The sequence below is a fragment of the Dermacentor silvarum genome, chromosome 5 (assembly GCF_013339745.2).
Source record: "Dermacentor silvarum isolate Dsil-2018 chromosome 5, BIME_Dsil_1.4, whole genome shotgun sequence".
In the NCBI taxonomy this organism is placed as follows: Eukaryota; Metazoa; Arthropoda; class Arachnida; order Ixodida; family Ixodidae; genus Dermacentor; species Dermacentor silvarum.
In genome coordinates, this window is record NC_051158.1 from 167,595,444 (window position 1) to 167,615,545 (window position 20,102).

General features: G+C 50.1%; 3 protein-coding genes across 5 annotated transcripts in view; 2 read left to right on the top strand and 1 right to left on the bottom strand.

Annotated features, from left to right (window-relative positions):
• The window catches only part of LOC119453871 (zinc finger protein 675-like), a 2,199,134-nt gene that overhangs the window by 455,395 nt on the left and 1,723,637 nt on the right, over positions 1 to 20,102 (top strand). The window lies entirely within an intron of this gene.
• Positions 1 to 20,102, bottom strand: part of LOC119453874 (gastrula zinc finger protein XlCGF52.1-like) — a 231,498-nt gene that overhangs the window by 195,109 nt on the left and 16,287 nt on the right. The window contains exon 4 of one of the 3 annotated variants that reach the window (XR_007466767.1): positions 8,239 to 9,142. Coding sequence is in view for 2 of the 3 variants with exons in the window: in XM_037715926.2 (XP_037571854.1) it covers positions 8,319 to 9,142 (824 nt within the window). In the remaining variant the exon portion in view is untranslated. Of the gene's footprint in view, positions 1 to 8,238; positions 9,143 to 20,102 lie in introns of those variants that run through there. The other 2 variants (XM_049666996.1, XM_037715926.2) reach the window with 2 other exon arrangements.
• Positions 1 to 20,102, top strand: part of LOC119454549 (gastrula zinc finger protein XlCGF57.1-like) — a 1,708,166-nt gene that overhangs the window by 91,514 nt on the left and 1,596,550 nt on the right. The window lies entirely within an intron of this gene.

Here is a 20,102-nt window from a genome sequence, read left to right on the forward strand (position 1 = left end):
CAAGCCTCTATTCGCCAATCGGGCAAGCCGTCGTGCTCCAATAGGGGCCAGAGTTTTGGGGACCACGCAGACATGGTCGCAACAATAGACCATGAACAACAAATTTGGCATGCCTAATGAACCTCCCCCCCCCCCCCCCCCCCGGTACAGCCGTGCGTGGAGCGACCGCGCTTTACACGTGCACACACTCGTTCAAACCCGTTTCGGGATTCCTCAAGGTCGGCCGCAACGTACGTTCTTCTTCGCGACAATATAGACAATAAACAGTGTGCCTAATACCCGTGCCACACGGGGACAGTAAAGTGCACTTCAGCGCGCTGAGTGTCACTTCGGCGGTGTGCTGCTACACAAGAAAAGTGTTCTTTCAAATTGATGGCCATGGCAACCGGGAGTCAGACGGGAAAGCACATATTTACTAATATAAAGCGCCGGCAACGACGGCAACTTGACCAGCAACAGTCAAAACTACTCGGTCCGCCAAACAACTGCGCAGTCATTATCCGGCGTGGTCGTGAACAGCCCGAGAGCGAGAGTTCTTTTGCTGTTCTTGTGTTTTTTTTTCTTTTTTTTTGCGGTGTGGCACATTTTATTATCTTGTAACTTTAGCAATTTAAAACAATGTTATTAAAAATTACTCCTGACCCTTCTTTCAATATCACTTTATGTATCTTCTAAGCATTGCTAACGAGGCTACACACTTTGGCGCTGCGAAGTGAGTTCGCCGAACACACTCGCCGGCGAGTGCACTCGCTCAAAGTGCACTCTACTTTGCCCGTGTGGCACGGGTATAAATACAAGTGCACACTGAACACACTTGAGTGGTTGAGTAGCCAGCTGCGAATGCAAAAGCGTCCATAGCTGCTACCTCAAGGTAACTGCTCGGTTGCACGTGTTTCTCCTATAGCCCATGTACCTGGCAAGGGGAATGGTTATACATAGTCCTGTGCTTTTTCTTTTTTTTTCAATAGGTGGTGGCTAGCTGATTCTATCTGTTTATGTATTTATCATTTGTGTGCATCTTATGTGCATGTGTTTGTATCATGTTCTGATTGTTATACGTGCAGTGATGCATCTGTTTTTAATATATTGCACTACAGTCATTTATTCAACTTTGTGTTGAAATGTACATAATGTGGCCACCCAGTAATGGCCAGCACAGCCAGCAGGATTGGCAAAAAATATGATGCAGATCCAATGCACTTGCTTGAATCGACATGAGGCGAAGCTTTCATGCAACGGTCAGTTAAACTCTAGAAAACTAACTGGACTGTTTACAGTTGCCCTTATTTCACCTGATGCAATACGTACTCATAGGCAATGTTTGCTTATTTACTGCACAAGTCACATAATGTAATTTATACATAGCACGGTGAACTCACTCAAACGTCGGCTCACTAAGACTTCGAACTAACCATGAGTCTGAGTTTGAGCCTGACTGAGTAGAATTTTGGTGAATACGAGTAAGAGCAAGCTCAGTTGAGTAAACTTTTAGTGAATATTGTCATGTGGTAGTCAGGGAAAGCTCATCTGAGTATAATTTTAGTGAATATGAGTCAAAATAAGCTCGGCAAGTATATTTTTGGTGAATATGACTCAGTACAAGCTCACCCGAGTAGAATTTTGATGAATATGTCAGAGCAAGCTTGGCTAAGTAGATATTTTGTGAATTTGACTCGGTGCAAGCTTGCCTGAGTAGAATCTTTGTGAATATTAGTCAGATCAAGCTCGGCCGAGTATAATTTTTGTTAATATGAGTCAGAGCAAGCTCAGATAAGTAGAATTTTGGTGAATATGACTCTGAGCAAGCTCGACTGAGTAATGATGGGATATGGTTATACGAGTTTATGCAGTAATACATGTAAGTGCAGACTCATTAGCAACATTGCCTCCATCTTGATGGGCAATACCTACGCCTCGTGATGAGTCTGCACTCTTTATGAGCTGTGGACAAGCAAGACCCACCCACACTTGAAAAATACTATCATTCACACGAAGGAATACAACCGGCTGACTTCACTGCACAATTTTGATCTGCTTTTGTTTAATGTGTTATCTACAACTTATAAAAACCAGATGTCTGCCTGCTTTTCGCATTATTGCATGTGTTTTACAGGAAGTAGAGACAGAGAAGCAAGAAAAGGCAAGGAAGTTTATGGCCAAGTAGTTCTAGAGTACTGTGATATGTTACAACCAGCATAAGCAAAAGTAATTCGATGCACTGATGTAAGCGAAATGTGCAATTACCTTTTAATGTGAGGGTTAATACAGATGCAGTAAGGATACAAAGTCTGCAACACACTGAAGGTTTATTGGTTTTTTTTATTCAGGAGAAAAATGATGCATCAGAAAAATGAGAAAAAACTGTTTAAATATTGCTTCGAAAACAAATTGGCAATACTGTTTGTTCCCAGTCAAAGCGTTAAATATGCTATTGTAGAACATTCATTACGATATCCAGTTTGCACGCTCACTTTGCATCTCGCAGTGGAAGTAACAGAACCTTGAAATGAGATAACTCATTGGGGAAAATGCGCATGAAAGCCCTAACCAACTGACTGGAACTAAATGGTCGCACGTACAGCGTGACCTATTGACCATAGCATTTGTCCGTAGTTGTATATTCTTCAAATTGTTCCGTCCGTAAAAGCATACCGCGATAAAACTGGCATTTCGTATATTGCGAGTCGCCCCCAGAACCAGAAAATTGGGACGACATACGAAGGCCATGCCTTCCCGTGAGGGACACCTGTAGTATTTACCAACTCGCAGCGCGTGTGAATAGCGGAAAATCACGCAAAAGTACGTATACTATCAGCACCCGAAGCCAACGTAAAAAACAGCGTCGCCAGATTAGCAATGTAGCGTGTCAACAAACGCATAGAAATAACAGAACCGTCTCTGACCTACAAGTTTTTATCTGCACTGTTTGCGTGTCGGTGCTGATGTTATGTGCCGATTGCACAATCCAAGGGTCCACTCAATTAGCTGCACTGTTCGAGGCTTGTTGAGCCAATATTTATAGACATAAAAGTATCTATAAACGTTGCGTTGAGCGACCGCCGCCATTTTCCAAAGCAGACTGCGAAATAGCTCTCTAGGCAATTTCGACGGAAAATCGCAGCTAGTGCTGCGACCAACCGGTTGGCTGCAGCCGAAAATCGCAGAATCGGCCCTGCGACTGCGATTTTCGTCGTAGGCAACGGAAATCGCACTTCCGGTGCGAAAATCGCACTGCAAAATCGCACCATGTGAAACGGCCTTCACGCGCGCCTCTGCACTCCGGCTGTGCGGCGAGATCGCGCCGTGGACGCCGTGCCACCTCGGGCACGGCCGCTGGATAAAGTTCGCGCGGCTCGAGCCTCGCGTCACGAGTCACGCGAGGCTCGCGGGCGTCACGAGTCCGCGCGCCTCTGCGGCGAGATCGCGCTGTGGACGCCGTACCACCTCGGGCACGGCCGCTATATAAAGTCCGCGCAGCTTGCGGGCGTCACGCGAGGCTCGCGGGCATCACGAGTCACACGAGGCTCGCGGACGTCACGAGTCCGCGTGCCTCTGCAGTCCGACTGTGCGGCGAGATCGCCGTGCCAGCTCGGGCACGGCCGCTGGATAAAGTCCGCGCGGCTCGCGGGCGTCACACGAGTCACGCGAGGCTCACGGGCATCACGAGTCACGCGAGGCTCGCGGGCGTCACGCGACGCTCGCGGGCATCACGAGTCACACGAGGCTCGCGGACGTCACGAGTCACGCGAGGCTCGCGGGCGTCAAGAGTCCGCGCGCCTCTGCAGCTGACTGTGCGGCGAGATCGCGCTGTGGACGCCGTACCACCTTGGGCACGGCCGCTACATAAAGTCCGCGCGGCTTGCGGGCGTCACGCGAGGCTCACGAGTCACACGAGGCTCGCGGACGTCACAAGTCACGCGAGGCTCGCGGGCGTCAAGAGTCCGCGCGCCTCTGCAGCCGACTGTGCGGCGAGATCGCGCTGTGGACGCCGTACCACCTTGGGCACGGCCGCTACATAAAGTCCGCGCGGCTTGCGGGCGTCACGCGAGGCTCGCGGGCATCACGAGTCACACGAGGCTCGCGGACGTCACGAGTCCGCGTGCCTCTGCAGTCCGACTGTGCGGCGAGATCGCCGTGCCAGCTCGGGCACGGCCGCTGGATAAAGTCCGCGCGGCTCGCGGGCGTAACACGAGTCACGCGAGGCTCACGGGCATCACGAGTCACGCGAGGCTCGCGGGCGTCACGCGACGCTCGCGGGCATCACGAGTCACACGAGGCTCGCGGACGTCACGAGTCACGCGAGGCTCGCGGGCGTCAAGAGTCCGCGCGCCTCTGCAGCCGACTGTGCGGCGAGATCGCGCTGTGGACGCCGTACCACCTTGGGCACGGCCGCTACATAAAGTCCGCGCGGCTTGCGGGCGTCACGCGAGGCTCACGGGCATCACGAGTCGCGCGAGGCTCGCGGGCGTCAAGAGTCCGCACGCCTCTGCAGCCGACTGTGCGACGAGATCGCGCTGTGGACGCCGTACCACCTTGGGCACGGCCGCTACATAAAGTCCGCGCGGCTTGCGGGCGTCACGCGAGGCTCACGGGCATCACGAGTCACACGAGGCTCGCGGACGTCACGAGTCACGCGAGGCTCGCGGGCGTCAAGAGTCCGCGCGCCTCTGCAGCCGACTGTGCGCGCCGTACCACCTCGGGCACGGCCGCTATATAAAGTCCGCGCGGCTTGCGGGCGTCACGCGAGGCTCGCGGGCATCACGACGCTCGCGGACGTCACGAGTCCGCGTGCCTCTGCAGTCCGACTGTGCGGCGAGATCGCGCTGTGGACGCCGTGCCAGCTCGGGCACGGCCGCTCGATAAAGTCCGCGCGGCTCGCGGGCGTCACACGAGCCACGCGAGGCTCACGGGCATCACGAGTCACGCGAGGCTCGCGGGCGTCGAGTCCGCGCGCCTCTGCAGCCGACTGTGCGGCGAGATCGCGCTGTGGACGCCGTACCACCTTGGGCACGGCTGCTACATAAAGTCCGCGCGGCTTGCGGGCGTCACGCGAGGCTCACGGGCATCACGAGGCTCGCGGACGTCACGAGTCCGCGTGCCTCTGCAGTCCGACTGTGCGGCGAGATCGCGCTGTGGACGCCGTGCCAGCTCGGGCACGGCCGCTGGATAAAGTCCGCGAGGCTCGCGGGCATCACGAGTCACACGAGGCTCGCGGGCGTCACGAGTCCGCGCGCCTCTGCAGTCAGACTGCGCGGCGAGATCGCGCTGTGGACGCCGTGCCACCTCGGGCACGGCCGCTGAATAAAGTCCGCGCGGCTTGCGGGCGTCACGAGTCACACGAGGCTCGCGGGCGTCACGCGACGCTCGCGGGCATCACGAGTCACACGAGGCTCGCGGACGTCACGAGTCCGCGTGCCTCTGCAGTCCGACTGTGCGGCGAGATCGCGCTGTGGACGCCGTGCCAGCTCGGGCACGGCCGCTGGATAAAGTCCGCGAGGCTCGCGGGCATCACGAGTCACACGAGGCTCGCGGACGTCACGAGTCCGCGCGCCTCTGCAGTCCGACTGCGCGGCGAGATCGCGCTGTGGACGTCGTGCCACCTCGGGCACGGCCGCTGAATAAAGTCCGCGCGGCTTGCGGGCGTCACGAGGCTCGCGGGCGTCACGAGTCCGCGCGCCTCTGCAGTCCGACTGCGCGGCGGGATCGCGCTGTGGACGCCGTGCCACCTCGGTATGGAGGCTCGGGCACGGCCGCTGAATAAAGTCCGCGCGGCTTGCGGGCGTCACGAGTCACGCGAGGCTCGCGGGCGTCACGAGTCCGCGCGCCTCTGCAGTCATACTGTGCGGCGAGATCGCGCTGTGGACGCCGTTGTGGACCCCGCCTTTGTGGTCCCCGCTGGATAAAGCGCGCGCGGCTCGCGGGCGTCACGCGAGGCTCGCGGGCGTCACACGAGTCACGCGAGGCTCGCAGGTGTCACGAGTCACGCGCGCCTCTGCACTCCGGCTGTGCGGGAGATCGCGCTGTGGACGCCGTGCCACCTCGGACACGGCCGCTGAATAAAGTCCGCGCGGCTCGCGGGCGTCACGAGTCCGCGCGCCTCTGCAGTCCGACTGTGCGGTGAGATCGCTATGAGGACGCCGTGCCACCTCGGGACTCCGACGGGCGCGCGAGCATCACGAGTCCGCGCGCCTCTGCAGTCCGACTGCGCGGCGAGATCGCGCTGTGGACGCCGTGCCACCTCGGGCACGGCCGCTGAATAAAGTCCGCGCGGCTTGCGGGCGTCACGAGGCTCGCGGGCGTCACGAGTCCGCGCGCCTCTGCAGTCCGACTGCGCGGCGGGATCGCGCTGTGGACGCCGTGCCACCTCGGTATGGTGGCTCGGGCACGGCCGCTGAATAAAGTCCGCGCGGCTTGCGGGCGTCACGAGTCACGCGAGGCTCGCGGGCGTCACGAGTCCGCGCGCCTCTGCAGTCAGACTGTGCGGCGAGATCGCGCTGTGGACGCGGTTGTGGACCCCGCCTTTGTGGTCCCCGCTGGATAAAGCGCGCGCGGCTCGCGGGCGTCACACGAGTCACGCGAGGCTCGCAGGTGTCACGAGTCACGCGCGCCTCTGCACTCCGGCTGTGCGGGAGATCGCGCTGTGGACGCCGTGCCACCTCGGACACGGCCGCTGAATAAAGTCCGCGCGGCTCGCGGGCGTCACGAGTCCGCGCGCCTCTGCAGTCCGACTGTGCGGTGAGATCGCTATGAGGACGCCGTGCCACCTCGGGACTCCGACGGGCGCGCGAGCATCACGAGTCCGTGCGCCTCTGCAGTCCGACTGTGCGGCGAGATCGCGCTGTGGACGCCGTGTGAGCTCGGGCACGGCCGTTGGATAAAGTCCGCGCGGTTCGCGGGCGTCACGAGTCATGCGCGCCACTGCACTCCGTCTGTGTGGTGAGATTGCGCCGCGGTGGCCGTGCCACCTCGGAACTCCGACGGCTCGTACTCGGAAGAGAGTGAGCAAGCGCGCTTGGCGGCCTTGGCTACGAGCTCTTAACAAATAGGGGGGTGCTTAGATGTGCATGCAAACTTTTTTCTCAATTTTTTCGCGAAAATAGAGGGGGGGGGGGGTGCTTAGAATCGCGAAAATACGGTACATTGCAGGTGTCAGAGTGGGCTTGAAACAAAATGTTAATTTTATACAAATATTTTGACAGAGATCTATCACACCAGTCTTTACAGGAACGCCGATACATTAGTTGATATAAAATGTAGGAATGAATTCGGAATGGGAGACTTGGAATTTGACTGAAGACAAATTACTCATATATATCTGTTGTAACAAGTGCCTTCTGTGCTAATAATGAACTTCCAACTGCCATCACTCAACTTCTCTTGCAGCCCCTGATACAACAATAAAATGTTACTATCACTACACTGCATGCTGTCACGTGAGTACTAAAATAGCAAGAACAGACAACAAATATACATTACACACAGGCATTTATTTGGTGATCTGATGAAACGGACAGTGGCAAGCAACCTTACTAAACAATCAAGCAACTCCGAAGTACCTATATGTAAAAATAAAAAATGGTGCAAATAGAATAAGATCAAATGAGTCTGCAGGATGAACCATACATACCAGTACATAGAGGCAACAAATACATGAATGAGGCCAACAGAACAAGTTCATATGAACCACAAAACATTACTAAAAAATGTGAAGAACTGAGAAAGCAGATCATTCAGACATCTGTAGTGTAATAATAAGGATTACAATGCATTACATTGAACATATATATTTCGTAGGGGGGTGTGAACAGTATTTTTGAGGTCAAATCAAACAGTGCAACAACAGAACCGAATTGAACCTAGTATTGAATACTTTTTAAATAATGAACAGTCATAACATAACGAAATGCTGATATAACAAAGTAAAATAAACATAACAAAGTAAAACCGGCTTTGCTATACCGAGGTTTAACTAAGTATTGAATACTTTTTGAATAATGAACAGTCATAATATAACGAAATGCTGATATAACAAAGTAAAATAAACATAACAAAGTAAAACCGGCTTTGCTATATTGAGGTTTAACTGTATCTTGAAATCTTTCTGGTTTTGTGCGAGTCAATTTTTACAATTTTTCTTTTTATTTTATGACATGCTGACAATAGATCTAGAGCAAATCTGGTGACCCCAAAAAAGTGTTCCAGGGTCTTTTTAAGAGCATAGGGAGACACTTGTGCTACCTGAGGCAGCAGAACACCATGCAGCATGCTACACGTCTGTAGATTCTTAATTTAAAGTCTAGTTCAACGTGGCTGTTGATTTATTCCACAGTATCATGATGCTGCGTTCTCTTGTGTCTGCTCAAGTAATCAGCCCGCACGAAGGACTCTGTGCAGACGTTGCAATGGTATGGTCGGTCACCTGTATGAATGCGCAAGTGTTTTTTCATGGCACACCTCTGCGAGAATCTCTGAGTGCATGAAGGGCACTGATATGGCTTCTCACCAGTATGGGTGCGCAGGTGTAGCTTCAGGAAGGCCTTACATGAAAAGCTCTGAGGGCATGAAGGGCATTGAAATGGCTTCTCGCCTGTGTGGGTGCGCAGGTGTTGCGTAAGCACATACTTTTGTGAGAATCTCTGAAGGCATGAAGGGCACTGATGTGGCTTCTCGCCTGTATGGGTGCGCAGGTGTCTCTTCATGGCACTCTTCAGCGCAAAGCTCCAAGGGCATGAAGGACATTGAAATGGCTTCTCGCCTGTGTGGGTGCGCAGGTGTTCCTGAAGCTTGGCTTTTTGTGAGAATCTCAGAAGGCATGAAGAGCACTGATATGGCTTCTCGCCTCTATGGGTGCGCAGGTGTAGTTTCATGTCGCACTTGCGCGAGAAGCTCTGAGGGCATGGAAGGCATTGAAACAGCCGCTCAACCGTGTGGATGCACAGGTGACGGTTTAGGGCGTCTCTTAGTGAGAAGCTCCGAGGGCATGAGGGACACTTAAATGGCTTCTCGTCATTATGGACGCTGTTATGTGCTTCCAGACGATACTGTTTATCAGTCTCATAGTCACATAGGTGACATCGATGGAGGCATCCTTGCTTTGAGTTGTCACATTTGGCAGTCGATGGAGAAATAGAAGTCCTTGATGCTGCACAAATAATAAAGTAAAGGTTATTATGAAATGCCCCCCAAAAAACAAGACAGATGCTAAATTTAATGACACACTTTCTTTTCTTTTGCGAGATCTTGAAGGTGATTTCAAGTATGATGAAACAAAGAACTCCTAATAGATAAAAGAAAGCCTCGATACTGCAAAAAAAAAAAGTTGAAGTTATTATCATACGTGAAAAAAATAACGCAAATACTAAAGTAAATGAGCTTTCCTTTATTAAGGAGGTCTTGAGGGTGATTGCAGGCATAATAGAACAAAGGACGCCTAGTGGGCTTCTTTTATTTACTTAATATTTCTGTATTTGAATTGCCTTATGACCCTGTTCGTGAAGCCCAGCATATTTTCAGCAAAAAAAAAAAAAAAAAACTTTTGAGGAAGGTAAAATATTACAAAGCGAGAGAATGTAGAGAGTGAAGATATTCCCAGATGTCAACCACCCTTATAGAACCGTGTCAAAAGCTTTGACCCAGCTTGCTCTCCGATCCTCAGAGAGCACTCGAAGTTTGGTGGCCATATTTGGCACTTGCAAAAGTTATGATTCACTGGCATGACAAATTTATCTCATATGAGATTTCATCAGTGGGTTTTTCTTATTTGATCACACGCCAACCTTTGGCAATGTTTTCATAACTTGAGATAGCAAAAAGGCAGCAAGGACATACCACATTTTTCTACGTATTACCTGCCAACACATATAGCCTGTGTAAAGGATGTGGACAAACGCGGGAGGCCCTCAAACGTAATTTCGCCCCAGAAACGTGGAAGGTCGCCGTTTCGAGCTTCGCAGAATGCAAAACCAGCTAGGGGGCTTTGTTAGTGGGTCAGGAGGCGCTCTTCGACCGCAGAGAACCCGTGTCCCCAGCCCAGTGCATCGCAAAATGGTGCACGCGTGGTCTGAAGATGCAGGGGAGGGGTGGCATTGGGAGCTGTTTGGCCCCGAGGCTCAAACGGAAGCGCGAACGGGTGCCCTCTCGCGCGCTGCCTAAGGCGGTCGTCCCACCTGCAAGACGTCATTAGGGTGTCAATGGGCATTCCTCGGTGGCAAGGAAGCCACTTGCGGTAGGGTCGCGTAACCCGAGGCGCGGGCTCGGGAGCGACGGGCTGGTATCAGAGGCGCAGTCCGTCTTTGAGATAACAGCTTTATGAGCTCGCCGGAGACGGACCGCGCGCGGGACGGCATTGTGCATCGATGGGCGCGCTTCGGCGCGGTTCCCTTTACGGCATGCCATGGGTAACTCCCAATTAAGGAAAGAGAACGGAGCGCTTCTTTCACCAACAGTGTTCTGGGGGAAGCGCCGAGATGTTTTAACATGCCGCAGAGTGGGAGTGTTTGTGCCTTGTTTGTTTATTTCTTGTTTGTTGTTTTCTTTCTCTCCCTCTCTCTCTGAATGTGCCGAAAAACACAGGGAGAGAGTGAGAAAAGTGGTGACAAGTGAGTGACAGCCCAGTTGACCCAATCAGGTCACTGTGGTGTCATGATTTGCCGTGAGGGAATTTGGGAGGAGCAACCGAAGGGGTAAAACTGGGCTCCCGACCACTCACGAGGGTTCCGGATGCAGGGAAGGTGCTCTGCACTGTCGGCTCTGCCGAGTTAAGGTGCCGGTTCCAGTGTAAAGTAAGGGTCTGGACGTGCGAGCGGTGTTATGCACCATTGGCTATGTCAAGTGTTACGTCAGACTCCCTGTAAATAGCCGTCAATGTATATATTTGTACATACAGTCATATCTCCAAGTGAAAACGTCTATGGCGTCCCATCTCTGATGGAAGAGGAGAATCGACTACGGCGGCAGCAGAAGAGAAGTTTCCCATCCAAGTAAGCTGGTCACGCCAGCTTGGAGCACTCTGTGCTAAAAACAAAACTAAGGAGTGGAGAAGGAAACTTTAGTGCCTGCATCCCCTTTCACAACAGCACCGAAAGAACGAAAATAGGCACATATAACCCACAGAAATAACTGCATACACACTCAAACCTTTACAAAAACAGTATCCATTCAGAGATAAATGACTCGTCCATGTCGTATCTTTGGCCAGTGGCTCTAATCCCCCTTTTCGGCGATGCTGCTGGGTCATTGAGTGCAGCTCATCGTGACCCAAGTTCTACTTTGCAGATGCTGTGTGCATTATTCACTAACTGCTAAACACAAACTGGTGACCCTTAAAGATAAGGAGAATGAGCGACCATGAAGGTGGGGAGAAGAGAGCTTCAACACACAGCGGTGGAAGAAGGGTGGGGTTCTCAAGGAGATAACAAAAGTCTGAGTGGCAGAGAACCTTGCCCTGAGATGTGGCTTAATGGCAGCATGCGATGCGGTGCCGTGAAAGCACACCTCAAACAAATTTTCATGTTATTTGCACCCCGGAATTACACCTAATAATAAAAAAATATTTTTGCGTGTCATATGCGCAAGAATATTGTAGCTTCTTTTTGAGTGACATCTCAGCATTCTATATCCGAGAAAACTACTTGCCGACCTGAGCTTTACTCAGTGTTGTCTTTATAGGCTTAAGAAAGTATGACATCTTCAGTTGCAGTTTTGCTCAAAGTGAAACAGTGTGACACACACTCTGCTCCTTGTGCTCTGCCATCACAAAACTGTGGCAAAATCATCACTGAAACTGATAAGCAATGATAGAAACAACCCTCTCCCACTGCAAAGCACAATGCAAATTAACACACTAGCACATAACGGTATAACCTAACATAACCTCAACAGCTAGACGCACAATGTTAGTTTCTGGTTACATTACAAAGCATACTTCAGCGATGAGCAATTGCAATTTTCTTGCACCGTCACATGAAGGAATACCACATGAACATGGTGGCCAGAATGCACTGTTTGCCACCATGTTAATAAAAGGAAGCCACAATAATCATTGCTACTATACGGCGCTTGGCACATATCGGGAAGCTTTTTTCTCGGTAGTGTTGACAAAGCCTTGTAGACAATCTTGTTACACTAGCATCTGGCATGACACAGGCTAGTTACAAGGTTACAAATGGTTTCCTGAAGTTCGGGTCTGTGAAAATCTGTGGCAAGCCACAATGCATTTCTTGTGGCAAAGTGCTTGCACGAAGCTCCCTTTGATAGAACCAAGCTAGCCCACCATCTCCGGACAAAGCGCCCAGCCTAAGAAGACAAGGACCTCCACATCTTTAAGATTTCCTAAAAAATTACAAATATATATACATATATATATACTATAGTGGTCGCGATATACGCCTATAGAACGCCGCGTGTATACAAGCGGCGGAACGCACGTCAGCACGCAACGAACGCAGAGGTGCAATCTGTGTTTATTTTACACGTCTTGCGCAACGCTGTGCTGGCGCTGCAATCAGGAGCGCGCTTCGGGCGCGCCCCTACAAGGCTCCCCCCCATGGAAGACAAGGATGTTTCATTAGGTGCGTTTTGCGCCGATTCAACCGTTTTAACTCTTGGGAAGCGGAACCGAAACAGATTAGTTCGGCATGTACGCAGGTTTTACGCAGTCGATCGCTACAATGTCAGTGCGGCCATTTACTCTCACAGTAAAGGTCTTGTCGGTATGCCCAAGCACCTTGAAAGGGCCTTCGTACGGTGCCGTAAGAGATGGCCGGATGTCTTCACGTCGCACAAAGACGTAACTTGATAAAGCAAGGTCTCTGCTTACGAAGACATCATAGTTGGACGGTTGTCTTGCGGGCATTGGTCGCAGATGTTGACACAGGTGCCGAAGCCACTCGATGTAGTCAGGCGGCGACAGGTCGGTGGCAGGAGCTGGGGCGAAGAATTCACCGAGCAGGCGAAGGGAGGTGCCATACACCATTTCAGCTGCAGTGCACCTGAGGTCTTCTTTAATTGCCGAGCGAATTCCGAGCATCACGAGGGGAAGCTCGTCAACCCATGAAGTTCGGGTGTTGCGAGCAATAAGTGCAGCTTTCAACTGTTGGTGCAGTCGTTCAACCATTCCATTTGCAGAGGGGTGGTATGCCGTTGTGTGGACATCCCGTACGCTGAGGATACGTGTCGGTGTTCTGAATATTTCTGACTCAAACTGATGGCCACGGTCCGTGGTAACAATATTGGGGCAGCCGAAGCGAAAGATCCATCTGGCAACAAAATATGAGGCTACAGTGGATGCGTGACGTCGTGAAGCGGGAACGCCTCGGGCCAACGTGTATAGCGATCCCCACAAGTGAGTATGTAGCGCTTTCCACGTGATGATGGGAGTGGACCGACGATGTCAATGTGCACATGGTCAAAGCGACAGTCTGGCGAGGGGAAGGTTTGAAGGGGAGATTTGGTGTGTCGTGTCGTCTTCGCACGTTGGCACTGCAAGCACTCACGAGCCCAGCGGCGGACGTCTTTGTTGACGCCGGTCCACACAAAATGAGACGTGTTGAGGCGTTAAGTGGTGCGGATGCCAGGGTGGCTTTGCTTCGTGCAGCTTAGTGAAGATTTGATGACAATATCCGGACGGCACAAAAGGGCGTGTGCGGCCAGAATACACATCACACACAATTGTACCAGAGGAAAAGGGCAGCGGCACATCAGACAGCGAAAAAGAACTAGAGCTTGCACGCAAGTCACGAAGTTCACTGTCACTATGCTGTGCCTCCCTGCAATTGCCTCAAACTCTACAGCATCAGATTTTACGACACTTACGCGGGAAAGGGCGTTGGCAGCAGCGTTGACAGGGCCTTCGATGTACCTTAGGTCTGCGGTGAACTCCGAAATGAAACTTAGATGCCGAATTTGACGGGATGTATCAGCACTGTGGTTTCCATGGAAAGCGAATGTCAGTGGTTTATGGTCGGTCAGCACGTGGAATACGCTACCTTCCAGTTGGTGGCTAAAATGCCGAATTCCGAGGTAGACGGCAAGAAGTTCACGGTCGAACGTGCTGTAACGAGTTTCCGCAGGCTTTAGTTTCTGGGAGAAGAAGGCTAGCGGGCACCACGAGTCTTGCTGGAACTGCTGAGCTATGATCTGCTGGGAAATGCTGGGCTAAGATCGCCCAGCTTTGCTGTTTCAAGCATTACGCGGCCGAGTACAAGGTTTTTTATGAGACATATCTCGTTAATATAACTTTCATGCATGGAAAAAGCATTCATTCTGCTTTTTATTTATGTGTTACATAAAATATTGAGTGCAGTAGTTCCTTCAGAAGAAAAAAAAATCTGGCGTAACCCACAATAAACACATTTTCCCCATGGTAGGGAAAGAGTTAAAGCTTAAATTGTTTCTCTTTTTAACATTCCAGACCCCGGCATCAATACTTAATTTCAAACCCTTAAGGTTCATTTGAAGCACCAGGGTTTTCTGCCTTTTGATTGAAAACATCACTGAACACAGGCACTTGCTTGGCGATCATGGCTTTCAGCCACATCAGAATCGCTTACTCAAGTTTTGGGTGGGCACCTTGGCTGACATTCTTTTGTTAAGATCCAGCAGATTTCTTGGGGACTTCTAAAATATTCACTTCATTTTTTAGATAGTCTGATATTGCCAGCTTCGAGATTTCGAATTCCTTTGTAACATCACTTGCGAACGGCTACTTTGCACTTTCCTAATAATATTAGGAGGCCTTCTCTTCCATCGTCGCCCTGCTATAATTTCGTCACTAAAATACTTTTGTCAAGTTGGAGGCGGAAGAAAAGGAGGTGTCAGCGCCATCGGTAGCAGCTGGCGATGACACCACTGCAGACAATCAGTTGTTGAAGCGGCTAAGCCCAGCGTCGCAGTAAGCAGCTGAAGCAAACCACAATGCACACAAGAGGCGATACGAACACTACAACTGACCATATGCGACAGATCAATGCCGACAGTAATGACAGCAGGAAGCATCACAGGAGGGTGCAACAAGCGGTGCCTGCTATCAAGCTGTACCGGAAACAGAAGCTCTCAATTGGAATGCGAGAAATGTGCAACACAGTTTTGAGGCTGCAGAAAAGCAACATGACGGTGATGTTTGCATTTTGAGTACTTTTTCATTTGCGATCGAGAGGAAAAGTCTGAGAAATCGAATGAGAAGAGTGAAACAAGCAAAATTTTGGTCGTTGTTATACATTGACAGGCTAGCTTCCTCAGAAATGTATGTCGCTCACAAAGGAGCTACTGGAGGATAACATCTAGCGTTTGTTGGACTTTCTCCTTTTGTTCAAGAAAGAATATGTGTGATGGAGGGATGCACCCGGCTCAGCCAAAAGCCTCATGCCTTTTTCGTCACAAGAAGGAAAACACACACGACACCACGAGCGCAGTGTGTCCTTCTTGTGTCTTCGTTTTCTTGCGCAGTTTATAAACGTCTAAAAGCTATGAACCAACTAGCCCACCAGAACGTCCTGCTTTTTCGTCAGCACACTCAAGGTTAGTGAAGAGGGGAATCGCAAGAGCTACCTTCCATAATGCACTGCAAAGAATGTACGTACACGAGATTGAAATGGCCTTTGAAGGCCAGGTACAGCGGCTTCTGTGGTTTGGTTTTTAGGGCGTCCTCCTGGTACAGCTAACTAAGGATATGTTAGCAGAAATGCAACAAAGAAAGAAGCCCCGTAAAACCAAGAACAATACTTTCAAAATTGCTGTCATTCCATACGTGTACGAGGTGTCCCATTGATTGAAGAAGGGTGCCGGCAGGCTGGGAGTTTCAATTTTTTCAGCCTCGGGGAAGCAAAACGCCTTATGCAGAAGGGTCAACCAAGACGACGCCCCCATAAAAGGTTGCGACAATAAGTGTCAGGCACCCTTCACCGGCTGCATCATTGCACCGGCTGCACTGGCTGTTAATCATAGCAAACTATGCTTCAGTTTACGAAAAGTGCCCACTCTGTATGTTAGCCCAGTCTTATGTGGTGCCAATGACAGTCTGATTTATTCAACTGGACAGTGTACCGCTTGAGTCTTCATCGATGAAATTTGCCATCATATACAACTTACTGTGCTTTCATCGTGCGCTCCTCCAATCATATAAGGCTGCAATTTCTTGTCAGCTGCAACTGTTATCATTTTGTGCGGGCAACCACTTATACATATTACGGACACTGAGCTCTGTGATGCTGCCAATTCCTCGTTACCCCACCATGTCACAGCAGCAGACTTAGTCCTTTAACCCGGCCAAGTCCGCATTCTTACTGTTAAATCAAGAAACAATATCGACGGCGATGCAGTGGTTTCCCCTTATAAGCACTGCATATTTAAGGGAATCGCCATCACCTCTTGTATAGTGCGTTTTTCACGTGGCTGCGCCAGTGTGACAGCCTACAACACGACACCAGAGCAAACTTATGCTGCCAGAGGGGTTCACTTTTGCCATCCTAATCGAAGCAGCACCAGTATGTGTCGTCACTGCTTCACCTGTTTCTTTCTTCGCACAGTGTATGCCCACGGAAGGTTCACCCAGTGCTCTCAGGGCCACTTTGAGTTCAGATCTCAGTCCAACCCAGACTGATGCCTTGTCAACCGTCTTAAGGAAACACCAAACTTGTTTTGATGTTTGTTCGGATGGCTTGGGTGAAACAACGGCAGCCGCTCATAGCACCAAAACAAACGAATTGCGCATTATTCATCGCCGGAATTACCAATGTTAGCCTAGACTAGCTTCGGTTGTAAAACTCGGTGGCGTTGCTCGGCACTGCCACCCACCCGCGCCTTCATGGCGCTGCCGTCGCACCCAGCTTCACTTCCCCACAAGCCAGCAACGCGAACTGGCCGGACGAAACACGCGGTACAGCGATGGTGTATTCTGTGGTTGGTTGTTCACGGCGGATTTCAGGAAGCATGTCATCAGCGAAACTGTAGCCTTCGCCACGTTTGTTAAGGATATTAGCAGACGATGCCGACGTGCTGCATTCCTGACTGCAACAAGCGGCTATCGAACGATGTCGACAGTTCGGCGCGCCACTTCTTGTGTGCCCCCAGCAAAGCAACACTTCGCTCGGCATTGAACAGAGCGATTCCTCGTGCCGACCGGGAACTTTTTGCGAAATCCATGGTGTGTGAATTACACTTTCACGAGCAGGACATCTTCAAGTGTTTGTGCTTATTATCAATGGACAGATGGTTGAGGTGCCACGAGACAAGTGGACACTTGCCGAGGGTGCGGTGCCAAAAGTGTTCCCAAACCGTCCCTCGTATCTGTCGAACCAACCCGGGAATAAAAAAAAAAAAGCGAAGAGAGATGTTTGGTGACCTGTTCTGGGCCATCTTAGATCTGTCAGAGAATACGTCGAGTCGTGTTGGGTGCACCTTGCGCTTTCAGGAACTGAGTGCACGCATCATTAAATTTTCAAAAGCGGAGCTGTTTAGGCTTTTTGCTTCCCCCGCGTAGTGTTCGCAAAACTCGCCTAGCGATGACCTCTCTGCGCACAGCTGCGCCTCGCATCACCTTGCGATAGCGAATCAATAGCTAATCGATAATCCATCAATAAACAATAAATTCCAGAAATTGCTGGGGATGACTTGATAGTGCTTAGCCTAGCCCAAATACGTGGCCAATACCTTGCGATAGCCTTTCAATAGCTAATTGATAATCGATCAACACTCAAGAAATTACGGAAAATGCTGGTGATGGCTTGGTACTGATTAGCCTAGCCCAAATACGTGGCCAATATGTTGTGATAGCCAATCAATAGGTAATTGATAATCTATTAATAATCAATAAATTCCAGAAAAGCATAATCTGTAAGGCCAGGACCAGCTAGGTGTCGATCATCTCCACTGTTTCTTTAGCCTTGCGCCACTTGTGCAAGCTACTCTAATTTTTATTTAGTTACGCGCATGCATACATGCATACCTTGCAGGAACCTTGCATAAAAATGTATTCTTAGGCAAGGTTCCTGGAACAGTGGTGGGGATCCAGTTTTGAAGTAAAGGCAGCGAGGAAACGCTCCAAGCTGCTGTAGGTGGAGTTGGTTTCCACGTAGGCCCAAATCATTTGCCTAGATTATGTCCCTTCTGACAGTTTAAGGAGGGGGGTCAAAAAACGGCGATTTTCATTAAAGAAATAGGTTTTGTGTTTTTAGTTGTTTCAGCAACATTGATCTCTCCTATTTCACATATGAAGAAATCAGAGCCAGAAATGATCGGGAAAAGTATAATAAACTCGGTTAAAGCACTCGAGGTGGGAAGAAAAGGCACAGATATGACACATTTTCAAGCGCGTGATGCGTCAAACCGCGGTGTCGCACGCCATTGGGCTCGCACAAGGTGGTAGGCCTAAGCTTTTTCTCTCCAAGGTTAGCTTTGCCGCATCACAATCTCCCCGGGAAGTAATAATAATAATTAACAGAAGTAAACAACTTTTATAACTTCCAATCGCATTTTTCTCAACTTCATATTTTGAGCAAAACAAGGCATTTGTGCACAACATTTTATGTACTTATTGTGGTCCAATCAAGACCACATTTGATGGGCGTATTTTTAGGATATGTAGAATGCACTTATCTAGGATTTAATGCAATCACTTTATTTTTTTAAGGATGAAAATTTTTAATGTACTCGGGCACCAGCCACTGAATATGAAGCACCAGATACAAAATTCTCTTAAAATGTTGCCTGTAAAGGGAATGACATTATCTTGCTTATTAGCATTCAGTGGAGTGTTAGGGTTAAGAAAAATAATTTTGCACTGCTCTATCATGCTAACTGCTAAGTCCAGCAGCTGCACAAACATGCACTGCTTCTCACTTATACATGGCACTTGGGACATGAAAGCATCGAGATATCCTAAAACTAAACGTATATTTCGAATGAACAGATCAAGCTCTATAGGTGGTAAAATTTTCATTCGCCCAGCATCATTACTTAAAAAGAAATGTTTCTGAGGAGCAACTCCCCTTAAGTCTTGTCTACATACAGCGGCATACAGTTGCTTTTTACTTTGTTTTCTATAATAAAGCATTCATTGGCTTACAAGAAAGTTGTGCTGTTATTTTTGTGAATAACAAATTTGGTCTTGCTAGCTGGCGTATAACTGCCTCAGAACAAAGTGTTAAGCAAGTAAAAGCAGCAAGAAAACGTGCCTAGCTGCTGTATGGGAAAAGTAAACTGCGTGAAAGGTTTAGGCGGCAGGAAGACACACACACCACTTAAACACATAGCTTCCGCGCTTCGTCGTGTGCGTTTCTTCCTATCGTGCAGTTTACCCTTCTTTCAGTATCAACCAACGAGCCCGATATATCTTATTGCTGTACGTGGATACCGCTTTCGCATGGTATCACTAATTCGGACAAATAGGGAGGTTGCCAGCGAGCATGAAACACACGCAAGCTGCCCATTCGCACGAGCTCAAGGCTGCGGCGAGGCGTCTGCAGTGGAGCGCGATTAAGGAGCCTACATGCAAGCGCTGTTTTAGGGTGGTGACAGCCTTTGTAAGGGCACTTGCCGCCACCAGCTAAATTGACGGGTTAAATCTGGGGCACAAAATGGCGAAAGACCACCTGACAAACCACATTTCCCGCAGCCCTTGGTGACGTGAAATTAACAATTTAAAATAAACTTTGGCCTCAGCAACCAGAGACAAATGGCGCATCTGAGCGCCGTACACGGTACGTCTATGTTTTACAGTATAGACCATTTATAACGTAACCGCTTATAGTGCAGGACCGGATATAGTGAGGTCTTTTCAGACTCCCGTTAATTTTCCCATAGCACTCCATGTATACACGTATCGCTTATAGCGGCTTATAGCGCAGATGCGAGAAACGAAATACCTGTTACAGTGCGGCTGCCTGGGAGTACGGAAGTCAGCGGAGACGGTGAACACTCCCCTCAGGAAGGAGCGTTCGCCTTGCTCGAGGAAGAAAGAGAGATGAAGTGGAGGAGAAGGGCACGTGGTGCGAACAAACAGCCAGTGAGGCTGAAACCATAATCTTGAGCGCGAGTTGTGAAATATCACGGCGGGCGCGCATAGCGAGCAAGGGCCACGAAACTGCCAACGCCGGCCAGCACTGGCT